We start from the raw sequence: 22,126 nt of genomic DNA, 5'->3' as shown, positions 1-22,126 counted from the left end.
TTGTATTTTAAAACTTTTATATGTCTATTTTAGAGATCGTTCAACATTTTATGCATTTTCAAACATTTCTTGCCTCAAAATTACAGGAAACCATGCTATCAGTCTTCAGCAACTAAAGTTGGGGGGATGCATACTCCACAAATAATGGTTATATTTGCCAAGATAATAACTTGCTACCTGTAGCACTTTGAAATTGAGAAACAGGATAGATCCTTTCCATTCCTAGGACAGGGTTGAAACGTTTCTCCCTTTGTAGTGGAAATATCACTTTGGTTATTGCATTAGTTATCCTTCTCCATTCTAAAATCAGGCCAGGTAAAGGGTGCAATTTCTTCAATTTTTCTAAAACTTCCTATAGAAATAAATAATAAGTTAAACCAATTAAATGTTTTTCGGTTTACAAGATTATTTGAAGATTTCACTACCATTGTCCCACTTGGGACAATCATTAGAATACTATTTTTCTAAATTACCAGATAACTTGAGGAAATGCATATTCTTTATTTCTACGGAACATACCTACCAGTCAAGATTGAAGCGTTGTCATTTTATTTATTGCTAAGTAATAAAAATGCCCCTTTTAAATTAGCAAATGGTAAAATAAATTATACTTTTCTCTCTTGGAGGATCTATTCCCTCTACAGAATGCTTTAACACTGTTCTGACCTAGGCTTCCTGATACAGTAAAAAGCACAACAAATGCACCACAACAGATCTGTCAGTCTGTTCACTGAGGGAACTTTTAATATTTTCTACATATATAATAACTCTTTTCTATAATATATGCATCTCCCTTTTGCAAGCCAACTATAGGAAATACTAACAGAGCTGGCAATTCTCTTAGTAGTTATGTGAAATGCTTATTGAAAAGAAAGAAAAAAAACATTTCATGTAATAGGAACAGTCCACTGATGAATTAAACTTGGGGATAATAATAGGAAAGTTTGAAAATAGATGATTGAGAATATTTACATGTAAGACACCTGAATTTTTAAGTAAATGATGAATCAAGCTATTCATTTGTTTATTTATAAATCAAGCACTTTGCAAACAAACAAATAAAGAATGTTACTGGCCGCCCATCTTACCATAGGGCAATTTTGGGTGACTTTTAGTTACATAAAATCTAGAACATGAAAAGTTAAAAACAAACATTAAAACCAAAAACATATGGCGGATGGCAGGGGCAGATTTGGGATCTGTTTACTTAATCAACCACCCTCATCACGCTAAGCCCCCACTGGGGCCCTAAGCCAAATGGCAGAGCCATGTCTTTACAAAAAGGTAGGAAGGTATTACTGTAATCCACTAGAATTGAAATAGGCAATTGGATTGCTTATGGAAATCTTAAGGACTGTTCTTTTGTTAAGAAACAGAATTCCTCCACATGATTTTGAAGAACCTGATCTTCCAAGAATTCTGGCTGATGAATGATAATGTAAGCTAGAAATTATTAACAAAGCAGAAATATAGTTCCTCTTTTGAGGTAAAATGGTCATTCCACAAAGTTAAATCACACAAAAACTATACCTTTGTTGTACTGAACTGTTTACTCAGCCTGGCCCGATTCTTATTTGTTGTTGCTTTTCTAGTACAACCCAACACTTTCTTGCCTCTTTGCATTTTTAGTTCTCCGTCGGATGGCAACTTTTGCTCCAGAAATAATACCTGAAAGAGAACACAGCAATGCAATTGCAATTTATCTTAATGCTCAACACAACTTTTCAAAAAATATTTATATCTTATCCCTCAAGGAGCAGAAAACAGTGCCTAATACTTTATCCTCCAGTTTTAATCTCCACTTTAAAAATTTCTGAGTAGATTATTTAGTTTTCTGCTCTGTCCAAAGTCATTCAGGGAAGTGTGCTCTTGAACACTCAGAACTCTTCTTAGCCCTAGTCCAGCACTTCACCAGCTATTTAAACACGTTCAGGTTTAAATAGGTTATCATCACTAAAATGCAAAGATATAGATAGATAGATAGATAGATAGACAGACAGACAGATAGATAGATAGATAGATAGATGATAGATAGATGATAGATAGATGATAGATAATACAGAAAATAATAATGAGTTGCTTTCTTAATTTTTACTAAAAGTTCTAGTTATGCATTATTGTAAATCTGTTTTACTTCTACGATATACAATGCTGAAACAGACTAAGATGAATCTCTTTACTTTAGGTTAGCTTTGGGAAGGAGTCCTTGTAAGCTTCCCACGTGTTAAAATCATGCCATCACAAATGGCTGAAGATTTTAGACTACTTTGGCACAACAATAAGTACTTTGTTATAAGACTGGAAGCATTTTATGTTTTTGGAAAAATGGATAAAAATGAACTGGTGATTTCTAGATTTGCTGATTAAAAGCAGTTGAATATGCAACGAAGGTACACAATATAGTTCTAGAATGGGAGAAATAATTAAAATTATTTAAATTGTTTGTAACTGCTGTAAAGAAGATCAAAGCTGATTCTTTTTTTTCTCACTGTACCTGTTTTTTTCTTTGTTCTTTTTCTATTTTTCTTTTACATATTTGTGCTATGAAAATATTTAAGCTATTTGTGGAAGTTGTAAAGAATAGAAATTGAGTGATTTGCCTCCCAAGGCTTCCCACTATCATGTGTCCAAAACTGGGCTAAAAAAAATCCAACACACACACACACACGCACACACACTTCGGGGAGATATTAGAATGTCACCTGATGTCCTTCCAGGGCCTTTCAAAAATCAAGAGACAGAATTACAATCTGTTTTAAGTTAATATTGAGGTTTTGCATCAAGAATTTTAAGGAACTGATAGTTTTAGACATATTTTAGAGAAGTAATTTTTTTTTTTTAATTGAAAAGTTTTACACAAAACAATTTTTTTTTAAAAAAAACATTTTCTCCCTCCCCTCCCCCTCCCCCCACCCCGTTTCCCCACCCTAACCCTCCCTAACCCAACCCCTGACTTCCCAGATAGAGACAGAAGCACAGTTACCAGCAAATCTGAAAAACAAATATCCCAATAATAATATGCATATATCAGAATAAGAACAGGATAATACAAAAAAGACAAAAAAGGAAAAAAAAAACCATCATAACCTCCTTTCCAAAACCATTACTACATATTTATGAAACATTTCTCAACCAAATCCCATAGACACTTCCTTTGAACCGTACCTTAATTTTACAAAATCAATCCAGGGATAACAATCTATAATATACTTATCGTAAGAGTGATCTTTTAGATATACAGAAATTTTATCCATTTCGGCAAGATTTGCTACCTTAAGTATCCATTCTTCTATAGAGCATAATTCTGCTTTCTTCCAATATTGTGCTACCAGCAGTCTAGCTGCTGTAATCATATACAATATTAATTTAATTTCAGCAACAGTGCAGTCAGGTACTATGCCCAATAGAAAAAAATTGGGGAGCAAATTTAATTTTTCTTTTAAGAATCTTCTTCTGCATTATCCACCATATTTTAATCCATAAAGCCTTAACTTTCATAAATCTACAGGCAAATTACATCATTTTTATGCTGTTTCAAATAATAGAAAACCTTTCTTCTTTTTTGTGGGGAATTGAGTCCATTAACATTCCAGGTCCGCAGCCTGACCATTGTCAAGCTTAGTTTGAAGCTTCTGAAACATAGCCCTCATATCAGTAGGAAATCTCTTAGGCCTTGCTCCTCCCACGGCTTCAGATTGTGTAGGTACATCAACAGAGATACTCGAAATTTGCTGTATAGTCTTCTCCATTTTCTTTGCCGTTGCTCTAGTAATTCTCTGTTCTTTAAATTCCAGTCCCAAGCCTACTGCTTCTTCCAGTCTCTCCACAAGCTGTTTATCAACTGACGCAAGTGCCGAGGCTGCTATCTCTATTGGCTCCTGCTGAACAGGTTGGGTCTTTTCCGATTCCAATCCTGGCTCGTCAGCATTCAGAACCTTGGAATAAAAATCTCTGGCCTTCTGAGTAGAATCCAATCGATATCTTTTCCCAGAGTAAATCAAAGTAACGCCAATTGGCACCTCCCATCTAAATTGCAGGTTACGTTTCTTCAGCTCATCCGTCAAAAATTTAAACTCTTTGCGCAGCCTAAGCATTTTCAATGGTATTTCTTTCAAAACTTTCACCTCCTGATCTCGCACAGTACATCTCTGATGATATGCAGCCTGTACAATCTCATTACGCAGGTATCTCCTTTCCAAATGAACCACCACATCTCTTGGCAAGTTTCGCTGTCTTGCATACCAGGAGTTAACTCTGTAGGCTTTCTCAATCTGTTGGAGAATCTCTTTTGGATCCACTTGTAGAAGGGGGGCAAAAGCCTCCGCGCAAATCACCCTCAAATCTTCTCCTTTCCCACTGTCTTTATCCTCTGGCAGACCCCTTACCCGCAGAACAGCCTCTAACTGCTTATACTGGAATAGCAACTGCTCAAGCTCAATTCTATCCGCCCTCTCTTCCAACTTGTCTGCCCGGTATTCCAATTTTCCAACATCCTTCTGAGTATCTTTAACCACATCATCCAGGAATTCCAAATTTACAACCAGTCTAGAAAGGGCAGAAACTACATCTTTTCTAATATCTCGATTAGCCCGAGCTGCCTGATCCCTCATCTCTTCCATAGTTTGGTTCATTTGATCCATTTGATCCTGTTGGCTTCTCATTTGTTGTTTCAAATCCAACATATTTTTCTCCATATCACCAAACTTAATGTTCAAAGTCTCCAATATTTCTTTATTGGTAATTGCTGCAGGTGGTGGATTTTGGGATTGAGATTGACATTGTGCCAACAAGGACAGCTGAGATTGTTGTAAAGGAGAGGAGGTGCCCTTGGGCTTGATACCTCTCTGTGCAGCCATAACTTGCCAAGGCGTTTCCCCCCCCCCTCTTTTTCAATTCCAACCACCAGATGGCACTGTTGTATAAGGTTTCAGTAAGAGTCAATTAAGGGGAACAAGCAGAGAAAGAAAAGTAGCCATTTTAAAAGGAAAAAGTTCTCCATTGTTTTTTTTCCCCAAAGTGAAAGTCTTTGTTATAAAGCTGTAGAATAATAAGAGAAAGCAGAAAAAAAAACCCAAAAATACTTGCAGCCACCGCTTCAGTCTCAGTCTGACCGTTACAATTCAGCACCAATCAACAATGTAAACGGAGACGTGCCTTCCAGAGCTTGCCCTGCAAAGCAGGGGGATCCAGCTGTTGGAGCTTCCTCTCGGGCCACCTGGGGAGCACCGCTTCTACCTCCAGGAATTCCTTCCTGGAGGGTCCAAACGGGCTCAACCCAGCCCGAAAAAGCTCTCCTCCGCCTCTTTGCCCGAGGCAGAGGATTTTCGCCCCTGGGGATCGCCGATGTCCGCGATTCCCGGCGAAACAATCAGCTGTAGATCGGACGCTCTAAAGGGAGCGTCCATTGCCCTGGTGGCATCCGCCGGAAGTCTAGAGAAGTAATTTTAATAATTACATTTTAGGCTTTAAATGTTGTCTAAATGAACTACATCACTGTTTTTAAAATGCAGAATATGAATGTAAAATAATAAGAGAAAAAATAGCTCAGATAGCAAAAAGCATTTTGGAAAGACACTGGCACCAGACCAAATTATGGCTGAGTTAAGCTAAAAAATAAAACGACACTTAGTCTCTGAATATGACAATAAAACAGAGCCATGAAATAAATCAGCAAATGACAAATGTGCTCTGTGGTGGCAGATATACTAATTGAGACAATATGAAATGGGTACCTACACCAAAATAAACCAAAGATGCTTCTGATTCCTGTCCCATCCCCCCAAGAATATACAGATGAATCTGTTTTTTTTTTAATTTAGCAAATTTGTATAGTCAAACCATATCACTGAAGGCAACTCTGAGCAGCCAACAACAAGAAGATAAAAACAACAAACATCATTGAATGATGCTTACTAGATTCATTATTTACATATTTATCTAGGATTACATACTGCAAATTAATGAACTGAAGAATGAATAGAAGAGAATATTAATAGCTCAGGGTTGAACTGTGAAGTTCTTAGTGCTCCCTAAGCTTCATTGTCTGCTTGCAGATATTTCATTGCCTAACTAGGTAACATCAGTGCAAATGTGTGTAGAATTGAATGAACTCTTCTAATTGGGTGCTTACATTTTTTAATGATATAATCTATGGAATGAATTAATGGGCACATGCCAACAATAGTCAATAAATTTTGGGACAAGCAATTAAGCTTATAATTATAAGATATTATAAGCTATGAGCATTCCATGAAGTGTTTTATTAAAAGGTTGTCACAAACGGTGACTTCAGGCAATATTTATTCTACTTTAGACACTACAAGATTGATAGAAAAATGTGAGGAAACATTTAAAAAAGCAATTTTAAAACTAACATTGAGAAAACATTTTTTTTTCCAGAAGCAATTAGAATTTTTACTGGTTGAACAGAGGCAACAGACTTCTTCCCATCAAAATTTCATTGATGATGTCTGGATCAAAACATAATTTGTTCATGTAAGTTCATCACAATACCTCAGCAACATCATCGGGACAGGTCAAGGAGAAACTGTGACCTGCCAGCTGATATATCCGATTCTCAATCTCATTCAGTTTTGCTTCCATAACATGTTTCTGGGCCTCACATTCTACTGTGCTAAAACCCATTCCATTGAGCTCCAGCAAGGCCAGGCAATACTGATTCGGCATCTCCACTTTATGAAAAATATCTATAATAATGACAAAAGAAGCAAAAAATAATTTTAGTTATTCTACAAAATATATTATATTAGCGTTTTAGAACTTTTGAATGAAAGCTGATACTTGCTTATATTTTTGTCCTGCCCCTTCATCACCCATCAACTTGCTCTCAATCATGTATTCTGCAGAGCATGTGTACAATGCAGAATGAACTTAAGTTCCAAAGAATGGAATGCTAAAACATTATTTCAATCTCAAAAAAAAAAAGTAATCAGGAAATAAACTTGAAAGTTAAAAGCTAATTAATAAATAACAAGGTCTAAATCTACACTGACCATAAAGAACAATTGGCTTAATTGCTATGTCACCCAATTCATTTTTTAAAATTTTCTGTTGATGCTTATAGTGTTCTGATGCTCCAAAATCAAAAACATGATTGTCTGACACCTATATGATAGCAAAATATAACATTGTGACACAACAGTCTACAACATTTATATGTATTAGTTTGAAGCTCAGGCTGAATTTTAATCATTTAATGCCTATCATTAAATGATAGTGTCAATCTATAGCCTTTTTACCTTGCAAATTATCCTTTTGCAGTATAATGTGGAGCTTTTCCATGATATGGAAGACAAGGACAGACTCTACAGATGCCCTGTAACGTCCAGACTGATCTGTACTGGCACTGAGACCCAGGCTCTGATTTCCCTGACCTGCTCCAATTTTGTCTAGCAAGAATAAGTCCTGAGGAAGGAAATTGGCAACCATGTTGTAAAAGGAATCTTCTTTTGATTCAGGGTCCATTAACCAGCATGCTACCTAGAGTAAGAAAAAAATGTTCAGCATTCACAAGATAATATGGAAAAAGCACATTTCTTACAAAAATGCAACAGACAAGATTTGCCAAAATGCAAATATGTTGTTCACATATCTATATCCCACTTCAGAAGTCAGATTTATAGGATTACTGGTTCCCAGAATTCAATAGTAGAACCATGAGTTCCAATGGTCACTCTGTTTTACAGATCTTTGCACTTAGCAGCTATTCAGTGCTAATACCATGGACCCGTGATGGCGAACCTATGGCACACACATGCCACAGGTGGCACTCAGCGCCCTCTGTGGGCACATGAGCCATTGCCCTAGTTCAGCTCCACTGCGCATGCGTGCACAGGGGGCAGGGCACATGCAGGAGTCGGGCACATACATGACGGCTGCGTGCGGGGGGCTGTGCATGCATGCATTCTGGGCACTCGGTCTGGAAAAGGTTAGCCATCACTGCCATGGGCCACAGTATTCATCTTTTAAACAATATTTATTCATGTGTTAATGTTCTAATGAGGGTGCCAATATGAGTGGCTGTATTGCTGGTGCCTGATAATTATGTGAAGTAACTAAATATGCTCTTGGTGTACTGGCTGTTCTGCTGGATCACTATACAAGCTAATTGGCTTCATCTCAAGACTTGTGTTGGTGTATCAGCCTGTTCATATTAATGATATTCAATATCCAGGTCTTTGTAAGTGGCAAAGGAATTCATGGCTTTCAGAGTGATTGACCCAAGTACTCCTGATTCTGACATGTGTAGGCAGCCAATGCTTGACCTCTACCCTTGGAGCAGTTGATGAATCATCTGGACATGGACAGCATTTCTCTTAGCTTATTACTATGGACAAATCACTTTCAGATCCAGGTGGTATTAACTTCCACTTGTGATTTCTAAACATAACGGTCAAGGTATTCTACATTAGGCACCTCATGGATCTGCATGGCTTCTTGCAGATGCTTGGAGATTTCTCCAGCAATATTGCAGGTAGTTTGGCTGAGTGCCCCAGTAGCTACTGGCAATGAGAGGTAAATCAGGTACTGGGCATTACTGCTCCTGAATGGCTTCTCTGTGGTTAACTTTGGATGGTTCCCTGACTCACAAAAAAACTCTGGAAGATGAAGCAACTGAAGAAACACTTAGAGCACAGGGAAGGCAAAGGAAAAATGAACATGGGCACAAGCTCATACCTACACTGTGACGATCACAAATATGAGACATCATTACTTCGTGTCCTGTATAGTACTGGTGGGCGGTCCAAATCCTTCCTGGGGAACAGGTTTCCTGCCTGGCTGCTTTGATCACTGCACAACCATTTGCTGTTAAAATCAACCACACTTCCTACAAGCTTTAAGATTGTAATTGCATTGGTTGCTTTGGAGACAACATTGGTTGCTTTTGTTGATGACATTTGTCAAGCCTAGATGAGAGGGTGCTTTTCCCAATCTTTTTACATTTCTTGGCAGCCTTTGGGACCACTGATCACAGCAACCTTTTGGGTTATCTGCAAGTATTGGGGATTGGAAGCACTATTTTTTGATAGTTTAATCTTCCTTAGTGAGAGATTCAGTCAATGACATTATTGAAGAAATGACTGATCCAGGGAATGCTTCCTTGTGGACTGCCACAAACATTGATTATTTTCCACCTGTTTTTTAATGTGCATATGAAGTTGTTAACAGAAGTCATCTGTCAGTTTAGGGCACAGTACTATTATGGGAATGTGTATGTAAACTCTTCATTGGGTTCCTCTGATAATAGCAATAGCACTTAGACATAACATCGCTTCCCAGTACTTTACAGTCCTCTCTAAGCAGTTTAGAGTCATCATATTGACCCCAACAACAATCTGGGTCCTCATTTTACCGACCTCAGAAGGATGGAAGGCTGAGTCAACCATGAGCTAGTGAGAATCAAACTCCCGAACTGTTAGCAGCAGGCAATCAGCAGAAGTAGCTTGCAGTACTGCATTCTAACCACCAAGGCTTTAATGATAACCTTTCTTCCATCTAAGATAAGCTCTATGAACGTGTGGTTGTCCAAGTCATCTTGGAAGTGCATGTTTGAACTTGCATTCTTACATGCAGTTGTAAGAAGTGAGAACTAGATGGAATCTTGACAAAGAATCTAAACATGCAACAATTAGTATAAGAAAAGTCTCTCCTCCCCAAAACATCTTCCTTTTGAGGCTATCCTCATCCTTTCCCATCTTTAGTTTATTGAGTGCCATTATAGAAATAGAAGAATTATAGGAAATGATGTTAGCAAACCTTTGGGTCCTCAAAACAACCTGCCAATGAGATGCCACAGGCCTTCAGGAGAATCTTGTAGTGCTGAATAAAATCATATATAACAAGTGAAAATGCTCTCTCAGACTCCTGCAGACATAGCTTAAGCTGTTGTAATCTTTCTGCTACAGACAGGTCTTCATCCAATGGAGGCTGTGCCAAACTGGGACTTACCTCTAAAGAGACATGAAATACATACATTAAAGACAAGAGAAAGGAAGAAACCATGACGGTATGTGTTTGTATATAAATGTGCTTTGTTATACAAAAGCAGAAATCTTCCTTGCCTCTTTCTATTGCAAACTGTATTGAAAGTATTTCTCTTTCATTTCTACATATACCTTTTTTGTCACCTGACTCAGAAGTGCCTCACAAAGATATTTTCCTCTCATTATTTAGGTCAAGGAGGTCCATGCTGGGTCTGGGCTTTTGGGCCCAGGCAAACCATTTCCTAATTACGTTTTAAAAACTGCATAATTTACAGGCATTCTATAAAAAAGAATTGTTCCATGTAAATTAAAAACAAAACCCAAATTCTTTTCCACAAATGCTACTAACTTTAACTTAATTCATTAATGTGGAGTTACTACAGTACCGCATGCATATACTACATTTATTGCCTCCTTGGAAATACACAATAAATACATTCTTACCAATCTGGCTTTGAGGGTTCTGCTGCAATGATATGTAGTAAGCATCCTTTCTACCCCAGCACACGGCTACGCCAACTACCAGCAAGTCTTCGCAGGCATGAACAGGAAATCCATCATTCTCACAGAGAATTTTATGAGATGTACCTCCTACAGAGCAATCATAGACACACAGAAGCAGGCTACAATAATTTTAACCTTTACAAGTTTTAATCAGCCATGTAGAAAGCAGTCTTTCTATTTTGGTATTGTTTAGCCTTTTAAATGTATAGATCAGGGGTGTCAAAGTTGATTTTATTGAGGGCAGCCATCAGGATTGTGTTTGACCTTGGGGCCAGGGTGGGATTGGCCAAATCAATGTCACTCACGTCAGGGGCGCCTGTGGTGGTCCAAGCGCTCTTTTGGAGCTCCATTTTCATGTTACGACGGCCTTCTGCAACCCTCTGCCAGCAAAAACGGCGCTCCGCTTTTGCTGGCAGAGGCACCGTGGGACGGTCCTTTGCTGTTTTCAGCCCCCCCCCCACATGGGCCAGATCTAAAGCACCCCCCACCCCGCCTTGAGTTTGACACCCCTGCTATAGATAAACTATTACATTCAGAGCATTCTAACGTAAAACGATGAATTTCAAGAACATTGATAGCATCAAGGAATAGTGTTTTTGCCGTGCTAAATAGGATGCACAAATATTAGGCAAGTGAGTATTTTGACCATATCATCATTTTAATGCATATTTTCTACCTCCAAGCTGTATTAAACTTGAATGCTTAGTGGATATAAGCAGATCAGGAGATGTGCATTTGTGTAATGAGGGAGGGTGTGGCCTAAGCATATCAGCACCCTATATCAAGGTGTGCATAATTATTAGGCAGCATCTTTTCCTCAGGCAAAATGGGCCAAAAAAGAGATTTAACTGATTCTGAAAAGTCAAAAATTGTAAAAAGTCTTTCAGAGGGCTGCAGCATTCTTGAAATTTGCTAAGATATTGGGGTGTGATCACAGAAACGTCAAGTATTTTGTTGCAAATTATCAACAGGGTCGCAAGAAACATGTTGAGAAAAAAGACACATATTAATTGCCAAAGATTTGAGAAGAATCAAACGTGAAGCTACCAGGAACCCACTATCCTCCAGTCCATATTCCAGAACAGCAACCTATTTGGAGTGCCCAGAAGTACAAGGTGTTCAGTGCTCAGAGACATGGCCAAGGTAAGGAAAGCTGAAATCCAACCACCACTGAACAAGACACATAAATTGAATCGGCAAGACTGGGGCAAGAAATATCTGACGACAGATTTTTCAAAGGTTTTATGGTCTGATGAGATGAGTGACTTTTAATGGACCAGATCGATAGGCCTATGGCTGGATCAGTAATGGGCACAGAGCTCCATTTCAACTCACATGCCAGCTAGGTGGAGGTGGAATACTGGTATGGGACGGTATTATTAAAGATGAGCTAGTTGGACCTTTTAGGATTGAAGATGGACTCAAAATCAACCTCCAAACCTACTGCCAGTTTTTTTAGACACTTTCTTTAAGCAGTTGTACCGGAAAGGTCTGCATCTTTCATGAAGAGCATGATTGGAGTTCTCCACTGCATGGCTAGCCAGCAATGGCCTTAAAGATGACAGAATGATGACATGGCCCCTTGCTCACCTGACCTAAACCCCATTGAGAACTTGTGGGCCCTTCTTAAGAGATTTACGGTGAAGGAAAACAGTGCACATCTCTGAACAGTGTCTGGGAGGCTGTGGTTGCTGCTGCACAAAAAGTTGATCGTCAACAAATCAGGAAACTGACAGATTCCATGAATGGAAGACCTATGACTGTTATTGAGAAAGAGTGGCTATATTGGTCACTGATTTTTTTTTAACTGACAGAAATGTTTATTTATAAATTTTGAGTTATTATTCCCACTTTAAAAGATGGAAATAAACAAGTGAGAAGAGCATTTTTTTGTTTTTTTAGTTGCTTAATAATTCTGCACACTAATAGCCCATGAGACTTGAACTGCCAAATTGCAGGCAGCAGTCAGTCAGCAGAAGTAGCCTGCAGTACTGCACTCTAACCACTGTGCCACCGGGGTTCATAATTTGTATTCATTATTTGTGTAATGAAGACAAATGGAAGTAAAAACAAGTAGGAAGGGGAGTTATGTCTTCAATTCTTTAAAATTTCAGATCTTTCCATCTATCCTTACTCTGGATTACATTTCTAAGAAAGAGAAAATGGGCTTAAAATGGAGGAGCTAGAAACATTTTTAGCAGTTGCCCAAATGTCTCTCCGTTGAAAAGCACTGGGGATTTGGCAGAGGGGGCAGATTTATTTATTTTTTCTGTAGCCCCTGGCCTGATCAAGCCAGTTTTTTAATTCAATCTTTCTTTTGCAGCTTTCAAACAAAATTTGGTCCTATTCTATTTTGCTTTCAGAGAATAATTATGTTGATAGACAGGATCCTCACCACGTTTAAATATTTTTTGAACAATTTAATTGGTTGAAAAGAAATTAGATTGTAACAATCCCAATATAGTCTCTTCCTACTTAGCTGTAGCACTCATCTTTTTTAAAAAAATTAACTTATGTTAATACTGAAAAGTCCATCTCTGAAAAGTATTTGTTAAGTAAAATAATAGTGATAAGAGCATAGTACCAAACTATAAACTCATTGAGCGATCACCAGCAGATAAATTTATCGTAGTCACACATTTAACTTCCATACAGTACTTTCTTCTAGGATCTGGTGAGACAGTCTTAAAGGAAGTGAGATCAATGCAGTTTAGAAGTGCTTACAACTCTTCCTGACCAGGTGTCATGCCGTTCAATTGCCCAATAATTTGGCAACTTTGATTTGTTAAGAGCTTTGCTGTTTTACATCTATAAATGTACGTATTCAGACAGTGCTCTTAACTATTGTCTTTAGCAAGATAAGGAAGGTACTTACATTTCTTTTCCTTTGTTCAGCTTAGCCACTCAGTATCACTACACAGCTACACAGTTGAGCAACTATCACATAAAGGTTTATTGTACAATTTTTAAGCTATCAGCTAAAGTGATGTGGCTAAAATTCTTTTCCAGTTTTCTAGGACTTTTCAAATGTTCTGGCACTTGGCACTATAGGACTGACCTTATGTTAGCAGTATCATTCAATTTTAAGCCCTGTGTGGTCATGCATATGTGTACAAGTGATCTGTGTATAAACAAAACATGCTGCATTAAGTTTAATGTACTTATATATAGAAATTACTGCTTTACTACCTGCAGAACTATCAGTTTTGGTTGATGTTTCATATGAAATACACCTCAATTATGGAGAGCATCTGTCGCCGTAGACAATACACTTTTGCATAGCGTTAAAATTCTGATTTCCTTCCAAAATTGTAATTAAATGATCTAATTAATCTGCAATTGGTTGATTTATTTAAAAAATAGCTTAATACAAATTTGGAAATATTGATCTGCAAGCTAAAACACAGCAGACTACTCACCTTGCTTGAACTTTGCACCAATAGCTGATCTGTGAGAAGAAAGGGGGTCTTTTGTCTTTTCACAAGCTACAGAGATAGAAATTTTTGTGTGTGTTTTCCATTCTTTAATGAACGTTTGGAAGAGAGTTTTATCATTTGCCACATCAATTATTGAGAAATTATCAGCACTGCAAGATGCTGGAGGAACTTTTTCTTGAGATAAATGGAGTGAAAAATCTTCACTTATCACTGAATTATCCTCAAGATTAAGCTCAACGTGTTCTGAATTTTCTGGTTGATGTTGTAACACTTGTTCCTCTATGTGTAAATCAGATTTATTCTTCTGTAAGAACCGAACATATGGAACTTTATTTGTAGAGATTGTGTTTTTTGCTTTTGTCACAACAGGTATTTCTATGCATTGTGGAGTGGACTCCATGACATTCAGTGGTGGTGGAGGGATTTTGTTCCCATCTATCCAAGAAACACGTTTTCCATTTTTGTTCTTTTGATCAGCCTTACTTTTCGTTACACAATTTCTGCCAAAATCTTTGTGCAAGGATAATTCACTTTGACCAGGAAAAAGAGCAAGAGTTCTTGAATCTTTAGTATTCTTAGAAAACGCTAAATTCATTTTGTTGTTTGGCCCCATTTCAAATTTATCATTTGAAGGGCTTAACCCTCTATCTAAAACTTTCTGCATTCCTGGACTCAAATCAAATAAAACATCAGATTTGTTCATTTGGTTATCATTTTCTTGTGCACAATCTTTCTGTGGAATTTCACTTACATTCTTTTCACTACTTTTTAGCCTTTTTATTGTCTTACCTGGGTTTTTAGTCTTGCAGTTTTTATGAAAAGGAGGTAAAACTATGCTATTTAATCTTTTTGCTTCATGTAAAGAACTAGTATCTGACACTATAAAATTACACCCATTTGACAATTTTTGGTTCCTAGTGTCATTTGATACAGCTTTATTCACTCTTGTTTTCAATTCATCGGAGGCATCATATTTTAAAGCACTTTTGAATAAGGAAGGGATTGCCAGCTCCTGGGGAATAGTCTCCACGATCCTTTCATTGTTATCACCACTCTGGGAGCTATCTAAGTGGTTAAAGTCTCCATCAAACAATAAACTATCACTGCCATTTAGATTTGCTTCATTTATATCCACGCCAGATGGGAACTGGCTGGGAGAAAAGGAAATATTGTTTGGAAGAACAGTGAGCTGTTGTTCTGTTAAGTTTGGAGTTTGATAGTGCCGTAAGAAGCTGTCCAATTGGGAATCTGGTTCCAAGCATACTGATGTTCCTGGGTATTCCTCAGTTTGAGGCCATCCCACATCTGATACTTTACCAAGCAATAATGCTGAATGTGCTTTTCCACACTCTAGTTTATCTTTAACACATATAGAATTTGTTTCTGACATATTGGTACCATTTATACCAACGCAGTTTTTCTGTGTTAGACTGGCTACTAGTTTTTTGTCTTTGATTTGTTGCTTATTAAGAGTTTCATCTGCCATCTGCTGTTGTAATAGTCTATCTGTTTGGGTATCCAGCTGGAAGCTTTCTTCAAATTCTTTGAACACAGGATCCAAATCAGGAGAATAACCATTCTTAATGCATTCTATGTTGCTTGAAAAACTGCAGGTATGAGTATTCACTTCATCTATATTTACAACCTGCAATATCCCATTGGGATTTGTAATTGTATTTTTATCCATTATTTGTTTGAAATGAAGTTCAATGTTAGACTTAGATCCAGTTGCAACATCTTTTTTTATGCCTTCTTTCAAGCTTCTCTTCAGAATGTCTTCAGCATTTTCCACTGCTTCCTTAGCATCCAACATCTGTTTCACATGTGAATTTATCATATCTCTGTTTAAATGCATTCGTTTCTTGGCACTAGAGTACATGTCATTTCTTGCCTCTGCCTCAGTTTCTTCTATTGGAGCCTTATTATCAATCTCTTCTGCTGAATTACCATCCAACTGCCTCTTATTTTTTTGTTTAACAGATGATATATTTTTAATTTGTGAATTGACACTTGCTTCTGATAAAGTCATGTTGTGGTTATTTTTCCATTTCCGTTGGCCTTCTGTAACACTTCCCTTTGTGGAAAATGTATAAGACGTATCCAATAAAATTGAGGAATTGGGGTTCCATTGCACTCCCCAAACAGCTAAGTCATGCTTTAAAAGTCTTTTAGCCTCCTCTACAATCAGATGGGCTGCTTCACCTTCAGTTAAGCCCTTCATTCCAGACATCCACATAAAATGGGTATTAAGACGCTCCTTGGCAGCTTGCTCATCTTCATCTACTGCTCTGCGAGTGCTGAAGCAAGCAAAACACAAGCTAGTTTTATTTAAAAAATAACTTCCGTTTTAAAATATATCTAAGGAATTCATACAGTATGTCTTTTATCTTTGACTAACACAGGAGATCTTTTTAGGCAAAGGGAACACTTGACAGAAGACAGATACCTCCCTTCAGACCACCTGTAAAAAAAGGAATGAGGAAGATGGTCTGGTAGGCCGTCAAGGGAAGTATCTGCAGGCTGAGGGAAAGAAGTAATAGAATAAAGCAAGAATGACATTTAAAGTATCTACAGATTGAATGAGTTCAGCAATCAAGCATGATCAGGTAGATGCTTTTGACAAAGGGGGTTAATAAATGGGGCAACAACCAAACAAAAGTAAAAAAAGTTGGGAAGGAAGGAATGCAGTCCTTTTAGCAGGCCAAGAAGATTCCAGACCTATTTGCACTCTGATTCTGAGGACACAAATAATCCCCCATGTGGCCAACGACTCTTCCATTCCCCACCACTTACGCTAGGACATAAGAAGCTTCTTGGATAAGAAATCATTAACTCTAAATTTTTATAACATTTTTATAATTTTATGTTCTTCCAGAATAGAAGAAAACTCTCCTTGGAATGATTTCATATATAAACATTTTAAACAGAAAATGGCAAAATATTTGAGATGAACTAAGGCAGTGATGGCTAACCTTTTTCTAAAGGTGTGCCAAAATTGTGTGTGCACATGCTATCATACGCGCACAAATGCCCCCCTGCACATGCGTGCATGACACACCCCCAGCATGCAGGGGGGGGGAGTTTTTGCCCTCCTTAGGCTCCGGAGGCACTGGAGCTGAGGGCTGCTGGCAAATATGGCTCTGTGTGCCAGCCGTGGCACACATGCCATAGATTTGCCATCACGGAATTAAGGTGTGGATATTTTGGAGCTTTAGAATTAATGCTGACTTCTGGTGATTGCCTGGATAAGTTCCTGCAGTTTTCTTGAGAAGATGGAGGGTGACTGGCCAAGGGTCACCCAGATGGCTTTGCACCTAAGGTGGGGATTGCAATTATGCTTAACTAGGCAAGAAGAGGGACTTCAGCATCTTTTGTACTTTCCCTGCTTGCTGTAATCTCTCATTGATGGGGAATCCAAGAGTTTTTGAGCTGTATCCAAGCAAACTATTATCCAGTAACTTAAATTTCCTCAAGTTACACTGCAGAAAAAGCAATACTGAAATGTTTTCCTACCTTCTGAATGGTGCTGCATTTCTGAAAACATTTTCCACCTCCTCAAGAGTCCCTTTAGCTACATCAGCCACTGTGATAAAACCAGCATTATAAAGAGCTCTAGCACACTGTGCATTTAGCAAAGATATCCGGACAAGATCACAGAGTTCTCTCTGAATTCCAAAGTTAAGGCGACTCTGAAACTGAGACAGCAATTGTTCCATGTTGTGCCATCCCAGCCGGTTGCAGAAAATAGTAATCATCCCTGGAATATAGAAATATACATTAAAAATATAAATAGAAGAGGAAAAAGATCGAATCTGCCATTCCATATTAGTGAAGGGTCTGTCTGAAAATTCTCAGACTCTCTTGGTCTATGTTCTCTCACATGAAATAATCTGTGTTTAAATCATTGAGTTGGGCTGTATCAGCAAATGCAGCCCAACTCAAGTCAAGAAAAAAACTTTAAAGCTTTAAGCCACAAGAATGGATGTCTTTTGAACAACTTAACAAATATTGAACTTTCATATTGTCTGGCTATGCGAAGAATCAAATGATCTAAAAATAACTTATACACTGTGTTTATGTTCAATCATTAATGGTGTAACTCTTTATCTTCACATTTGTTTGATTGTACCTGTTAATGAATTCAGCACTACTTTCTGCTTTGTAAATCCTCAATATATATTTTCTATTTTTTTCTACAAGCATTTCTTGGGTTAAGATGACAATTGGGACAAGAATGTTCATTGCCAATCAATGCCATCATAAAAACATGTTCAGTAAATCTTGCTCAGTCACAGCTACTGGTATGTTGTGAATGGAACATTCTACCTTGATTTTGTTGTACAATTGGCCCTTGCCCTACTTTAATCTTTACCAGGGCTCCATAACGGAAGAATGAGAATGAATGTAGTGAGGTAGGTATGGAAATTTGTCATCTTTTCAGTTTTGCTTGTCGAGAAAGTGCATGCATAAAGTACTTACTTAATACCAGTAAATTGAATTGGAAAAATGGAAATTGATTTATTAAACCAGTCACTTAATTTGCTGTTCATTACATACCAACTTTATCAGTAACTTCTTACCTGCATATGTAGCGGCAGACTGTTGTAAAGACTGAAGCTGTCCACGACTGCAGCCATATTTCTTAGCAACATCCTTTAAAGGAACTTCATTTATTAAATCCAGAAGAGCCAAGCTTGTAAAAAATCTGTATTAATAAAATTAATTAAGATACAATGATGTGATTATTTCTTTCTGTGAAAAAAGCAGAGCAAGCAAGCAAACAAACAGATATTTGATAAAAAGAAAGAAAAATTGATAAAACTGGAAGAAAAAAGGTAGACAACTATATCCTAGGTGACTTTTCTATGTCATGAGAAAAAGAGATTATAAAGGTGCTAAAAAATAACTCATAAGTAATAATTGTTTCCTGCTAAACAAGCAGAAATGGCTTGAAATAATAGGAAAATTTTGTGGCACTGTTATACTATATACATCAATAAATAAAAAATTCTTATTACCTTTTGTGGATGGCCATTTGCCTATATTGCTTCTCTGTTTTAGCAATGATGTTGCCTTTGACGGAACAGGCTAAAAAACTTTCTTCAATCCCCACAAGTTGTGCTACTCTTCTCAATGAGGCAGGCAACTTCTCCCACAAGCAAAAGAATTGGTACCAATCGATTTTGGTCCAATCTTCATAAACAGGTGTGACCTGCAAAAAATCCACCCAAACTGAGTTAGTTTTCAAATTACAAGATTTAATTTCTTCGGAGAAATGTTGAACATTTTTCAGAATAAAAAGAAATGGGTCTTATGCTGACTGAAATTATGTTTTACTAACATGAGTCCTAATTTAGCTCTAGGATGGTATTACATAATATTCATATGAGATTGCCATTTGCTTTTTAATTCATCGGTCTGCTAGCATATTGGGACCTGAGTTGGAGGGGGAAGAAAGATTTTTGTACTCCACTTACAGTGAGTGAACACTGCGTTTACTGGGAAGTGTATCTGCAGCCATGTACTTGATGAAGGCTCTGATTATCAAGAGATAATCTAGACATAGAAATTAAATAAATTTGCACACTAGGACAAATAACTTTGCAGAATATCCATGTAGCTGATGCAAGGCCAAATAGGAACCATGATCTGGAATCATGTTGTGTAAGTGAATCTGAGGAATCTCCAGTGTGCAAGTACATATATTCTTCCGATAAATCCTTAACACCTACATGTTGCCTGGTTAGATGGCTTTCACATCTGGTTTTCGTGTCCTTCTGTACCTACATCTCAGTGCCTTTAAGGTTAAGGATTACTTTATACTCCCCTGTTCTTCTTTGGAATGGTGAATATAATGGAGAATTCACTTTATTTCTCTATGTTGCATCTTGACTATCAAACAAAATATGTTTGATACATACATTAAATCTAATCCAGTACTGTCATAAACACATGCACACATACACAAACACACACACACACACATTCCTACCAAATAAAGACTGTGCAGATCATTCTCTAGAACAAAACTCTTCATTGCTCTCTGGAGATCAGCAAAAATTTCTAGTGCTGCTGTTGGGGAAAAGGAGGAAAACAGTGTAGCAGAGCCAAGATGTGTTGGACGATATATTTCTGCCAAGAAAAAAAATAAAGCACTTATATGCAATGCAACCACAGCCTAGTTTTAGAGTCAGAATATTGATTTTGCTGCAACCAATTGTTGTTCATCCTTTGAAAGTTGTATTTAATTGGAAAATGTATGTATGTATGTATGTATGTATGTATGTATGTATGTATGTATGTACGTACGTACCTGTATAGGCCAGGAATCTAAGATAACAGAGTCCTTGATTACTTTTTGACCTAATAGCGACGAAGTATATGGTTTATTATGATTTAATAAGAATAGATCTAGCCACCTTGTATAGAACTACAGTCATTTAGGCAAATAAAGTCCAAACAATAGCTCAGTGCCAAGTCAGAAAATTGGTTTATCTCACAACATGCTAGCAAAGACATTCTGCCAATACCTCCAATTAGAAGAAGCGGGCTCACTCTTCTGTTGCTTTTAGAAGACAGCAACCTGTTTCACAGTAGAAAGCAAACTGTATGGTTATTAAAAGGGTAATATTACAGATAGTCCTTGCTTACTGATTATTTGTTCAGTGATCCTTCAAAGTTGTGAAGGCACTAAATGTGTAGGGGAAGGAGTGACAGAACTGGGGGCAGAGTTAAAAGAGAGGTCAACTTAGACTCTCTAGGAGCCATAAGCAGTCTAAGTCCAACCTTCCTTGAATTCTGTTGACCTTTATTCTGGTGACCCATGCAGGTGCCAACCATTAGCTGAGAATATTAATGTTCAACTAACGGTTAGCACTTGCTTGAAATTGGCTATGTAGGGATTTTTAACTCTACCCTCAAGTTCTGCCACTCCTTCTCCAACAGAATGAATGGTACTTACACAGGTTCTGGCTCTCATAGAACCCTTATAGTCACATTAACAAAATTTGGGCTCTTGGTAACCCAGCCAACACTTATGATGATTGCAGTGTCTGTAGTGTATACACAGATCATGCACTGGGACTCCTACCCTGAGCCTCCCTGCTCTGACGAAGATTTGCATCCTTCTTTCCTCCGCCTCTCTCCTCTCATCCATAGCACCCTGTTTCCAACTTGGGTGTGGCCTGCATGGGGCTCCCCTACCCCGCTATGGTCTTTATTTGGGGCTCCTGCTCCTGCTTCCTAATTAAACACTTGCACATTTTGGGGTTATAGCGGCAACCAGGACTGCAGGACTGCTGTCACTGACAACATGCTTTACAGCTGCATTGCTTAGAGATAGCAATTCCAGTCCAAATTGCCATAATAGTTCAAGGACTATCTATACAGGTAAATATTTTTTTCTTTTTGTGGGGTCAATGCAAACATATGTGAGAGTAAAACCAATAGTTATTTTAATTCTATTTTATATATATTTTATGAGTGTTACCTCCTCCATGTACATGTACGTGTATGTGTTTATTTGTATTTGTATATGTATTGTATATATATGTATATTGTATGTGTTTTATTGTACGCCGCCCCGAGTCCTTTTGGAGAGGGTGCGGCTAACAAATTAAATTTCATTTCATTTCAACTGTTTAACAAATAGAGGACCCACATCATCCAGCAGTTTTATGAGACGCAAGGCGGCCATGAATACATGTCGTCATACTTCCTATGGAAGACAATTTTCATAAACTAGGACAGATCAATATGAAAGCCAGTTTCAGAGTTTGAGAGCTAGGTTGGTCTAGTAGTTATGACACCATGCTAGAAAACAGGAGACTGTGAGTTCTGGTCCCACCTTAGCCATAAAAACTGGTTGGGTGACTTTGGGTTCAGAGTCCCTTTCTCTTAGCCCAACCCACCTCACAGGGTTGTTGTTGTGGGGAAAATAAGACGAGAAAGGTGTGTAGAAAGGTGTGTGGCATAGTTCACTGCCTTACAAAAATAATAAAATGGGATAAAAATAAATACAATACTAAATAAATAAAAAAAGTTTTAAAAGAGGGAGAAAGAAGAGCATGGTTCAGTGAGACAGAGAACACGCAATGAAGGGTTAAGTCTGTGATGGCGAAGCTATGGCACCTGTGCCAGAGGTGGCACATAGCACCCTCTCTGTGGGCACGCGAGCCGTCA

At 37.8% G+C, this 22,126-nt stretch overlaps 1 protein-coding gene across 2 annotated transcripts in view; it reads right to left on the bottom strand.

Annotated features, from left to right (window-relative positions):
* POLQ (DNA polymerase theta) overlaps positions 1 to 22,126 on the bottom strand; it is a 55,196-nt gene that overhangs the window by 16,248 nt on the left and 16,822 nt on the right. For both annotated transcript variants that reach the window (XM_081941356.1, XM_081941357.1), the window contains 11 exons: positions 19,938 to 20,077; positions 18,964 to 19,157; positions 18,526 to 18,650; positions 17,459 to 17,702; positions 13,928 to 16,242; positions 10,449 to 10,595; positions 9,778 to 9,971; positions 7,260 to 7,500; positions 6,514 to 6,707; positions 1,531 to 1,668; positions 178 to 352 (listed from right to left, as the gene is read on the bottom strand). In XM_081941356.1, the coding sequence (XP_081797482.1) occupies positions 178 to 352; positions 1,531 to 1,668; positions 6,514 to 6,707; positions 7,260 to 7,500; positions 9,778 to 9,971; positions 10,449 to 10,595; positions 13,928 to 16,242; positions 17,459 to 17,702; positions 18,526 to 18,650; positions 18,964 to 19,157; positions 19,938 to 20,077 (4,107 nt within the window). The remainder of the gene's footprint in view (positions 1 to 177; positions 353 to 1,530; positions 1,669 to 6,513; positions 6,708 to 7,259; positions 7,501 to 9,777; positions 9,972 to 10,448; positions 10,596 to 13,927; positions 16,243 to 17,458; positions 17,703 to 18,525; positions 18,651 to 18,963; positions 19,158 to 19,937; positions 20,078 to 22,126) is intronic.

The sequence above is a fragment of the Natrix helvetica genome (assembly GCF_964273705.1).
Source record: "Natrix helvetica genome assembly, chromosome: 2".
Taxonomy (NCBI): domain Eukaryota; kingdom Metazoa; phylum Chordata; class Lepidosauria; order Squamata; family Natricidae; genus Natrix; species Natrix helvetica.
This window is presented reverse-complemented; position numbering and strand designations above follow the sequence as displayed.